Below are 11,823 nucleotides of genomic sequence, written 5' to 3'. Positions count from 1 at the left end.
AGGGTAAAGAGCGGTTCGCCTTGAGCTGCTGGCCTAACATGAACTGGTTAACTTGCAGCATTATATCTCACCTTCTTCAGAGCACAGGCTCTGAGGACCCTCTCATACTTTTTAGGATTCAGTTGTTTCCCGAAAAGGATGTTGCTGCGGATGGTTCCAGGGAACACCCAGGGTTGCTGGGCTGCATAGCTTATTTGACCTATGACCTTTAATGTGCCTGTGTCATAAGGCAGCTCTCCCAGGATGGCACTGAGCAGAGATGACTGAAGAAAACACAGATGTTATGAACATGTGACCCTGAAAACACAATTTTGATACTCAATGTTCTGACCTAAAGGCTAAATGGTAAGTCAGTTGCGGACCTTTCCGGCCCCCACTGGTCCGATCACAGTGAGAAGCTGGTGTGACTCTGCTGTGATGGAAACATTGTGCAGAGATGGTGCATCCAAACTCTAAAAAAAGAAGAAGAATGTATTAATTAATGCAAAAATTTTGAATTTAAAATTATACAAGATGACTCATTATCAATATGAGTTTTAAACTTTAACATTTACCTTATCCCAGTAGCAGGTCAGTGCCTCAATTTCAATAGCGTTCTCCATTTTTCCCTCCAAAGGCAGTGTGAGATTTTTTCTTTCAAGCTCTTCCAGGACGAGAAAATTCTTGAAAGATATTTAATGGACACACGTGCTTTGAAACATAAACTAAATTAGCACAGTTCTCTTGCTTTACCTATCCACAAATTTAGAAACAACTACATTTAAGATTAAAAAGAGTTCTGATGTCACCACCAATCTTTTATCCATTTTTTTGCAGGACAGTTACAATATCTGCAATCAATCTGGACATCACTTTAGGATCTATTTGACAGATGGATTCTCCATGATGGAAAACATCATGAATTTCAATTCTATTTTAGTTCAACAGCACCAAACAAGCATCAAAACAACAGTTGCCTCAACATGCTTTGTATTGTAACCTAAAGAGACAATACAACAATGCAGAGAAAGTCCCAACAATCAGATTACTCAGATGAGCAAGCACATGGTGAGAGTGGGAAGGAAAAAATCCATTTTAACAGGAAGAAACCTCCATCAGAACCAGGCTCAGGGAAGACCGTAACATTAAGTCAACACGATTTTTGTTATGTAAAGTTCTCTGAACTTTTTAGACAATAGAAAAGTAGTAAATCGGTCATTATGGTACTAATGACAGATATCAGCTACGGTTTTGTTACTTGTATTCCAATTTATGAAAGAACAGAATTACCTTAATCCTGCGAATGCTCACTACAGTCTCTGACAATTTCTCAATGGCCAGAGGAAAGAACAGGGTCACTGTGAGCTTAATTGTACCATACAGGGATGCAGTGACAAACACACTGCTGGCAGTGATGGTGTTGCCCAGGAGGGCGTAGACAGTGAAGGTGACAAACACTGTGATCTTGCTGCTGGCAAAGAATGAAGCCATGTTGAGTCCTCGCAGGTAGGAGCTTTTTAATATCTGATGAATTTCTTTCCTAGGAGTAAAGAAGAACATAGGGAGGCTTAATATGTAAAATCAGAAGACTTTATTTAGAGTGTCACACCACTGTCAAAAAAAAGAATGCTCAAATGACTACAACTGAAATACTTTCGTCTAAATAATTATTTTCTTCATCAGACCATGAAGAGTGCAAAGACATACTAACATACAAGACCTTGAACTATCAGGCCTCATCTTATCTTAAATATCACCCCAATAGAGCACTTTGCTCTCAGACTGCAGGCTTACTTGTGGTTCCTTGGTTATTGTAGTAGATAGAGCGACTTCAGCTTTCAGGGCCCTTTTCTGTTGAACCAGCCCCCAGTTTGGGTTTCAAGATTAGCATTAAAGTTTTCCTTTTTGATAAAGTTTATAGTTATGGCTGGATCAGGTGACCCTGGCCCTGAAACCTACCTAATTTATGCTTGTGTTTCTTCTTCACTAACCTCTTTTCACCCTCTGTTTATACACCACTCTAGAGTTAATCCTTAGTTATTATTAATCTCTGGTTCTCTTCCACACCATGTCTTTATCCTGTCTTCCTCCTCTAACCCCCAACCAATTGCACCAGATGGCTGCCCCTCCCTGAACCTGGTTCTCCCAGAGCTTCCTTCCTGTGTTTTTCCTTCCCACAGTTTTCATGTCTTTATCACATATTTTCTGTGCATTTTTTGTATTTTGTGGTCTTATATTTATTAGCCTACAAAGATTGAGTTAACAAGGTTTATCATGTATAATATGTGATTCTTGATATATTTACAGTGATGCTTCTTGTTTTGTTTTTTTTATTTCCTCTCACACAGGTGGTTGTTATTGTCTTTTTAAGTTTGTATTTAAGCTTCTCAGTTTGAATGTTAGACCCTCGTGAAGTTTCTCTAGTCGATACACGTAGGTCAAGTTTATCCTCGCTGTGCTTCTACAAATTGCATTAAACTTTTTTTTATCTGGCAGTACAGTGGTTCTGAGTTTTCTGCTTTTTTGCCAGGAAGTGGTACAGTAGGCAACGTAAAATCACCGAACAGGGTCACTGGATGGTAAATGGACTGATTCTTATATAACCCTTTTTTACTCTCGAAAAAAATGAAAAATAATGTACATTTCAAATTATACAAAAAGGTATTTTTCAGGGAACACAAAGTGGGTTAACAATTTAAAGCTGTTGTGCAGCAATGGAGGTTGATCAGGCCTTGAAAGCTGGTGCTACTAATTCTTACAGGTGTTCCAGCTTTTCTGGATTACTTACAACCCCCTCTGCCTGCATGAAAGCAGTGTTGGAACACACTGTGGTACCATGCCCTCGTGAGCATCAGCTGAACAGCACTGTACTGCAAAAAGTAGTTTGTGGTGAGAAAAAGGTTTCTGAGAGTTAACAGCTTCCGTGATCGGTGGCTAACAGGGCAACAGCTTTAAGCACAGTTTAATAATGGTCATAGCAAGTCTCAGTTTCAACTGTGAAGAGAAGACTTCGAGCTGCAGGTTTGACAGGACAAGCTGCAGGAAGAAAGCCATCGCTAAGACGTCAGAATAAGACAAAGAGGCTTGCCTGGGTCATGAAACATCGCCACTGCACTACTGAAGGTATTATAGAGCAATGAATCAAAATTTGAAATCATCGGTTCATCGCGCAGGATCTTCGTACGCCTTCAAGTAGGCGAAAGGATGGCTCTACAGTGTGTGGCATCAACTGTCAAACATGGAGGAGGAAGTGTGATGGTCTGGGGCTGTTTTGCTGGATTCCAGCTCGGTGACTTGTACAGAGTGAGAGGCACCCTGAACCAAAACGGCTAACACAGCATTCTGCAGCGCCATGCAATACCCTCTAGTTGGTCAGGGTTTCATCCTATTGCAACATAATGACCCAAAACAAAAGTCCGAGCTATGCCAGTACTACCTCAGGAACAAAGAACAAGATGGTAAGCTTGAAAACATGGAGTGGTCTCCAGTCTCCAGACTTAAACCCCATCGAGCTGGTTTGGGATGAACTGGACAGAAGAGTGAAAGCAGAGCAACCTAAAAGTGCCACACATTTATGGGAACCTCTGCAACCGATATGGGAAGAACTTTCTGAAGAATATTTGATCTCTGTTGTAGAAAGACTGCCACGGGTGTGTTCAGCTGCCAAAGGTGGAATTATAGAATACATTTTGGTCTATAAATTGATTCCATGATAATTGTTTTACTTGAATTGCTTATTTGTACTATGCTTTCACTTCAGAGTGCAATGCAACATTAAACTGCATAACTTTCAATTATAAAATGGAAAAATTGGGGTGTTCTAAAACCTTTGACCGGTAGTGTACGTGTATCGAGTCTGTCAGTACTTGCCTGACTACATTGTGCCAAGTGTAAAATTAGGTGGAGCGGTGAGATCTGGAGTTGTTTTTTAGGAGTTGGGCTCATCTTAGTTCCAGTGAAACTAACTCTTGATGCATAACAAGACATTTTGGACAATTTCATGCTCCCAACCTTGTGGGAACAGTTTGAGGACGGCCTCTTCCTGTTCCAACATCATTGTGCAACAGTGCAGAAAACAACATCCAAATAAACATGCATCAATGAGTCTAATGTGAAATAACTTGACTGGCTTGCACAGAGTCCTGACTTAAACCTGACAGAACATCTTTGGGAATAATTAGAGCGGAGGCTGTGAGCCAGACTTTCTCATCCAATATCAGTGTCTGATCTCACTTCTGGAAAAATGGTTAAAAATTCCCATAAATATACTCCTTAATCATAATAAACCTTATGGATTAACAATGGGATGTCACTCAATTTCATATGCGTGTGAAGGCAAACGAGCAAGAACTTTTGGCAATATATCTTGGTGTTGCATGTATCTCATGCAACACCAAGATCATGTGTTAGTTTGCTTGACCAAAAGCTCAGTCCAGCATAGCGTCAACATATCCTTTGGTAATGATGGAATGCTAATACTGGGAATACATTTAGCTTGACTCAGCAGAAAATGACAGTTAATTATAGATTTGACCTTACTTTAGAACATTAGCAAAACAGCTTTAAAAAAAATTGTTTGTCGAAAGCTTTGGTACGGCCTCTAAGGACATTCAGTGTGGGGCCTCTCGCAAGAATGTAATGATTCAGCATCTGCAGAGGCCCCGAAGCCTGAGGCCTTGCGCTTGACGGAAAGAACGTAACGTTCTTTGTTTTGTGTTTTGATCAAGATGAAGGGTTTTGTCTCTTCTCTACAAATCATTAAAAAAAAAACCAACTTAAAATCCATTTAAAATATAAAAATAGACAAACCATTTCACCATAAATCAACACTGTGTTAGAATCCAAATGTACACATTACTTCATATTTACTACATATTTAGTAGTTTTGTAACTGTGGATATCTTAAGAAGTCTTTATTATCAAAGACTCATTGAGACTTGAAGGTTGACTGTAAAACATTTTTCTTCCTGAAACTGTAACCCTGAATTAATCATGACTACAATGCAACCCAAGTTTTCACACAGAAAAATAATGTTGAGCTGTTGTATAATCCACACCAAAAGTTCAAGCTTCACCGACTTCCTCACTCTCTGTCTGTACATGGCCAATATTAAAATACTGGCTTCTGTAAAGCAAACCTCTTTATACCATATCACCCCAATAGAGACTTCTGTCTTACACGTGGTAAGTATTTAAAATCAGAATGAAGAAGGCAGAGCCTCCCATTCAATGCTGGTCACTAGTAGTGACAAATTTCCTCTGTGGAATTTCCTCTGTGGTTATTCTAAGTACATTTAAGCTGAAGATGGATGGAAAGTTTTGAAGGCTACAATGGATTACTGCTTGATGTCACAAGGACTGATTTTGAGTGGGTTTCTTTCAAAGAATCTCAGAAGGTGTTGATGGGAACAATAAGTGACAGTTAACATATAAAGTGCAGAGCAAACATAAAGGATCATCATTAACCAGACATCAATGCTGAGAAAGTTGAGGATTAATGAATTAATACAAATCTAAGCTGTTCTTTAAGAGCAGTACATCAAAGCAATAAGGAATTCTCCTTGTTGTTAATTCTGATTAATTCTTCTTGTAGCTAATCCATATGTACTCCCATGGGCGTTTAGGGGTTTCTCTGAAAAACTGTGATTGCAGTGATTTAAAGAAATTGATGAGCTCTGCAGAGATAAGAAAATCCAATACAGATCACGCTATTAATGAAATCTCTTTACATTTTCCCAGACATGCCTAACTTTATATGCTCAAGCTCTTTGTTCTTGTTGATGAGGAGACTCATAAGCACACATAAAACATTAGGCACACCAAAGGATGTTTTCAACTGTATACTCTAACTAAAAAAATATAGGAAAAATCATGCTGGATATCAATGCTGACTACACTATGGACTGTGTATTGTGTAAGGAATGAAAGGATGTCAGATTGTTTCATCGAAATGAAAATTATCAACCTATAGAGCTGAAAAATATATATTTTGTTGAAATATCACTGCAGCAGCTCAAAATGGTACTTAGCAGTTTGTATTATTCCCATAAGTTTAACTGACTTGATGCTATAATCTCATCAAAAAGTGTTCCTTTGATTTTTACATGTATAGGACCAGTTCTCCGCTGTTCCAGAAGAGCACAGTGGTTCAACATGGATCTCCGCCTCCAGACAAACCACACATTATGTGAACCCTACATTTCTCATTCGTTTGGCAAATGAGAAAAGTTCCTGGGCTGATGGAGCAAGCCTGATCTGTGGTATGATCTTTCTTTATGCCCCTGAAGTTTATCGGTCCTGTTCAGTATTTTAAAAGACAGCTAAAGACATGTCTGATATTTTCAGTTCATTTCATTTCCACGTGTCGAAGCATTAATCATATTGGTCGTTCCAAATCATAAAACTGCAGGATGACGAGTCAGTTTATTAAAATATTTATTTTGACAGTTTTTGAATCACTGTTTTATACTCATAATTATTATGGGAGCACATTATAAGAAGAAGAAATTCCTCTAAAAAATTAGCTGATTCTTCATAAAACCTGTAGTTCTTACCTTCTGACTTCAGTCACCAGAGCTGAGAACGGTTTCTCCCAGGCATACATCTTGATTATCCTGATACCAGACACCACTTCGTTCATGATACGGATTCTGTTGTCAGTAAGGACTGCTGTTTTGCTCCTGCAAATATAAGCACCATTTACACTGTGTCCATTAGAGGCTAAAAAAAACATCTAATCAAAATTGTATAAAAACAGGCAGACAATGCGCATAATAAAAGAACGTTATCGTCAGAAACAATAATGTCCAGCTTCTGTATTCTTCGTCCATACCTGAAGATGCCAAAGAGTTTTCCAAACCAGGTTTGTATCGGCATCATGAGTGCGATGGCTGCTACACCTGCCAGGCACGAGGCACCGATCTCATACCAAAGGAAAACAATGATCACCACTGCTTGGAGAGGTCCCACCCACAGGTAGTGCAGATTAAGTGTAATCTATAGAGAGCATGATTGTTGACGTGCAGAAAACATGCTGGACAACTTGTCCAAACCTTACAATTTTTTACAAATCTGTGTGAAGATCTTGATGTTAAGGGCACAACTTGGTTTAAAAATGTCATCAAATACAATTAAATAATCTCATCATGTGTTTGAGTACATGATTCTCTTACCTCATCGAAACGATTAACATCATTTGAAAGGAGGTTCACTATTTGCCCAGTGGTTGTTTGTCCCATGGATTTAGCACTGAGTCTGAGAGCCTGATGAGAGGAATTTTACTTAACTGCTCAAAAAACAATTTTCACAACACCGACAAGTATAGATGGATCCATCGGAACATATTTCTGACAGAGATAAGCTGACAACTCTTCATTTGTACAGATTTTTCACTGACCTTCCTGTAGATCATGTGACACATAGCCACTCTAATCCTCATGCCTGTTCTTAGGACATGATAGTAGTAGAGATGTTGGAGGATAGTCAGTCCAAGCGTGGAGATGGACATCGCAGCAGCGTAAACATACGCCATGCCAAGACTTCTCTGATCATCGGGGTCACCATTCTCAAAGAAAAGGATTATCTTCCCCAGAAGAAGTGGCTGGATCACTTTGATTGTCTCCTTTATGACAAAGACAATGAATGCAAGCTTACATTCATCCTTTCCCAGACTTTAGGAAATGGGTTCAAATGGCTGCTAGATATTTGAGCCAATTTTTGTTACAAGAAAGGTCTCTGAGTACATTAGCATGCTTATTATTTCATTACAAATAACTCATCTGACACCTCCACATGACCAGTCGACATACCAGGAAAAAAACAAATATCCCAGCCATTGCATAGGACCTTCCATAGCACTTTATAAGGACTCTGGTGAGTTTTGGCTTCAGGAGTTCCTTTGTAGCATGTCTAACTTCACGGTCCCAAAATCTGCAAGATAAACATGGAGATTATTGGATTAGGCTAACCTATGAGGTAACTGTGAAAGGTACAACTTCTCTGGTACAAACAGAAGTACACACTATAAGTTGAAGTTAAGCAAACAACATTTTATGTCAATCTAGACACAACATTGATCTTTAGACCAATCTAGAACAACAAATGGCAATGTAACTATTTAGGATATAGTCGCACCAACATTTTAAAAAATTCATTAGCAAATAAACCTTCCAAATGAGAACCATACGGCCGCACAGTGGCAACATACTCATTTGTTACAGGAAGTATCAGGTTAATGGAATGGCAAACAGCAATTCAATGATCCACCAGTGACACTGCCACTTACATCTTCATCGAATGAATGGCACAGAGAGCTGGTTAGCATTTCTGACTGAGAGAGCTGGGAACATTTACACGTGTGGCAAAAAAGAAGCTACTTCTTTAACAATTTTATAACAATTACTATTAAAAACTATTAAAACTAAGTTAAAAATAAAAGCAAAATTTAAGTGTGGACTTCCTACCATCACCAACTGCTTGCTCAAAGGGGGTCACTGACTTGCTAAGGTTTTCTCTGTAGTATTATGGGGTCTTACCTTACAATACAAGGTGCTTTAAGTTGGCTGTTGTTGTGATAAAATGGAACTGAATTATTTAAAAGTAATGAGCTTTATTACAGCTCTTTCTGTTGAACATTTAGTGTTATTTTAGTGACAGGATGCCTGTTGGGAGCATCGGCATGTTTCAGGGAGGCCTAAGGTTGGGTTTGGCCTGTTGTGAAAGGAGTTAATACATCAAACAGGAATAAGTAGATAGACCTGTCAGAATAACACATCAGGTGTGACTTACACTACGGCAGCACTCCCTGGCAATTCAAAGAAACACACAGCTACTGAACAAGCATGCAGTCTCTCCTGGCAAAGCACCAACAGCTACCTGCTTGTCTACAGATCATATTTGTACAATTCACCAGGGGAAATGAACCCCTGAAGAGGTGAATACAAACAGAAATATCATCAATAGATGGCAGACTCCAGAAAAATATTTTGGGGTATTATTCTACTGTGGTAGACTGGCCAGAAATGACTTTTTTTGCATCATAAATAGATAACAACGCTTCTTCTTCTGGACTGCTTAAAAGACCAGTTCATAAATAGTACTAAAAGTGATCAAGAGCTCAAAAACCTCTGGTGCTAGGCCAACCATCCAGCTACATGTAAAGGAAGTGACAACAAAACCATAGGGTCTTAACCCATAACTTTCCTGGGTAGAAGAATTTTTTAAATGTTATTCAAGGCAATATTTGACTAAATCACATGTTGTGAAATGGGTTATTTGGGTAGTATGCATAACCACATTACGCATTGACTCAAAAATAAATCTCTTCTCAAACTGGTCATAGAAAATTGTAAGGACCTATGTCTGAGCCATCATCTTCTCAGTCTCTCAGATTTGACTTTTGTTAGTGATCCAATAATGCAACACAGCAGTGTAGTACCTCTGTAGCTCCTCTCCCAGGGCTTCAGACTGATCCTCTTTAAGGATGCTATACATATCATTTTCCTCAAGTCTTCGCTTTTGGCCAAGCTGCAGCAAAGGGGTTAACCAGCTGAAATAGAAAGACAGAAAGCATTCATGGCGCTTCACCTGTCCCTCATTTTTCCATATTTCGGCCTTATTCCAAAAGAAGGATTCGATTCATTTTCCACCTCAGAATTCTACACACGATACCCCACGATAAAAAGCAAAAAAAGTTTGCTCGGCTTTTTGTACTTATGATATTTTACTGATGTCTGGGTTTTTAAAAATTAGCTTTACAGATCAACTTGGCTTAAATCACACACATTAGCATGCCCGTCAAAGTCCGCCTTCCCTGGACACACACACTCACACACACACCATCCCATATCCACCACGTTTTTCAAAAAAATACTAACAATAAAAAAACACCCGACTTTAACTTTAAGAGAATAAAAAAACAGTATAATGGGACAGTTCGTCTTAATTTAACTCTGTGTTTTTCTGGCAGTAAAAGCACCTGTTAATAAGCACCTGTTTGCATAGCCTGGTGTCTCAGTGTATGACATTCAGTGTATGTCAGGTTAGCAGATGGGAAAAGCAGACGTATCAGAAACAACATAGCAAAGTTTTCTGCTTCTCCCAGTTTAATAATTCTCTGGTCATGTGTAGTGAAGCCTCCCTTGGTATCTAGAAAGAAGTGCACTTTGAACATTCTGAAGGTGAGTTATTACTCAGTTACTCAATGCTTTCAATATAGACATCAAAAGACCAACCACATATCTATGTAGTATTTGTTTGTGTGGTACTCATACTATGTATTAAGCCAGTTTAAACCATGAGGGCTACATTAAAGCCTACGATTGCTTTTCCCATTCATGAGTTATGGTTGAAAAACTCAAACAAGTCCAGAGCTACCTGACTCAACTCTGCTGTTCAAAATCTATTCCACAAATAAATGCACAGAAATAATACACACAGCGAAAAGCTGCACATACTTTCTGTGGATTTAGTATTTTTTATGACCTAATAAAATAACCCAGGAGTTTTTTGTTTTGTTTTGTTTTTTCAGTGTATGGAAGTGATTCTACCCACTTTGAATTAAAGTAATCAGTCTCAGTTTCCACTATTATGGTCTGAAGCATGTAAACACCGGCTTTTGAATAAATTTTGAAGTATTTCTTGCTTGCCTCATGTGGTCCGTGGGGCACAGCATTGCTGGGATGGGCTAATCCTATTGATTTTTCAATGCGTGATCAAGTTATGAGAAACTATTTTTTTCAATTAAAAATGCATCCTGGCACAGATTAAATCCCCTTGCAAACGGGTTCATAGTTCTAGTTAACTCAGAAAAACCACAATTAAAACAAACATGTATGCATGAAATCAGCAGTTTGTTGTTCTTAACTGATTACCTCACCGCTCGGTCAGAGTTAGATCACGCCGTGAAATCACACTTACCACAAAAAAACTCTTGAAAAAAAGCTGGCAGTTGCCAGCGGGTTGTGCCTGCCGCCCGTGCTTGTCACCTCCATGGTCATACTGGGGATAGCTCAGCCGGGCGCATCTCTGCACGCTGTACGCTCCACTTCATTCGGTCCGTGTAGTAAGTGGAAGTTATGTAAAGCTCAACCAATAACTGTTCAGGCTGGAATTTAGCCGTTTAAGTTATTTAAGATCGCTTCACGTAACTCCACCTACACGACCATCAGTGCAAATTGAAAAGGAAAGTGAAACTTTATTATTATTATTATTAATATTATTATTACTACAGGACTAGAGGATGTCGTGTTTGGAACTTGAAAAGTAAGGGAGTCATGTGATCTTTTCAGTCTAGCTCTACCTGTGCAGCATTATTAAAATATGTCTGCTTTCCTAACACCTCAGGGTTTACGCAGCCTCTCGACTTCTGACCACTGGTACAGGATCCAGCACAACCGAGACCCGGAAGAAAACAGACTGACGCATGGATGATGTTTTGCTTTCACACACAGAAACTTCCGAACGAAGTCCGCGAACCGTGCGTCACTACAAAACAAGTGAGAACGTCCACTCCGCTTATTGGCCGGTTGGGTGTCAGGGGCGGGAGCGCTGTGCTCTGGACTGCGTGTAGAATTTCTGCTCAATTTACGGCTAGTTAAATTCTGCATCCCAGAATGCAAAGTATACGTGACTACGGGAAGACGTTAAGGTCAAACTTGAAGTAAGCTGAGTCAGAGCGGGATTACGTTGTCAACATGAACGAATCAGAGCTGTCAAAGTAAGGTCCGGGATCCAAAATCGGCCGACAACGACTCCAATCCGGACTGCTGAACTGCTTTGGACAATGTAAAGGAGGACATAAATGATGGACTTTTAACTGTATATTAATACGTTTTGCATCTTTTT

At 39.3% G+C, this 11,823-nt stretch overlaps 1 protein-coding gene across 1 annotated transcript in view; it reads right to left on the bottom strand.

Annotated features, from left to right (window-relative positions):
- The window catches only part of LOC102209495 (multidrug resistance-associated protein 4-like), a 24,480-nt gene extending 12,888 nt beyond the window's left edge, over window positions 1-11,592 (bottom strand). The window contains exons 1-11 of the mRNA XM_005744282.1: window positions 10,897-11,592; window positions 9,416-9,526; window positions 7,788-7,908; window positions 7,376-7,600; window positions 7,152-7,241; window positions 6,812-6,975; window positions 6,534-6,659; window positions 1,270-1,519; window positions 555-662; window positions 363-452; window positions 72-263 (exon numbers count right to left, since the gene is read on the bottom strand). Of these exons, the coding sequence (XP_005744339.1) occupies window positions 72-263; window positions 363-452; window positions 555-662; window positions 1,270-1,519; window positions 6,534-6,659; window positions 6,812-6,975; window positions 7,152-7,241; window positions 7,376-7,600; window positions 7,788-7,908; window positions 9,416-9,526; window positions 10,897-10,976 (1,557 nt within the window). The 5' untranslated portion in view covers window positions 10,977-11,592. The remainder of the gene's footprint in view (window positions 1-71; window positions 264-362; window positions 453-554; window positions 663-1,269; window positions 1,520-6,533; window positions 6,660-6,811; window positions 6,976-7,151; window positions 7,242-7,375; window positions 7,601-7,787; window positions 7,909-9,415; window positions 9,527-10,896) is intronic.
- Between the last annotated feature and the right edge of the window lie 231 nt (window positions 11,593-11,823).

The sequence above is a fragment of the Pundamilia nyererei genome, unplaced genomic scaffold (genome assembly GCF_000239375.1).
Source record: "Pundamilia nyererei isolate P.nyererei 1_Seehausen unplaced genomic scaffold, PunNye1.0 scaffold00141, whole genome shotgun sequence".
NCBI lineage: Eukaryota > Metazoa > Chordata > Actinopteri > Cichliformes > Cichlidae > Pundamilia > Pundamilia nyererei.
This window is presented reverse-complemented; position numbering and strand designations above follow the sequence as displayed.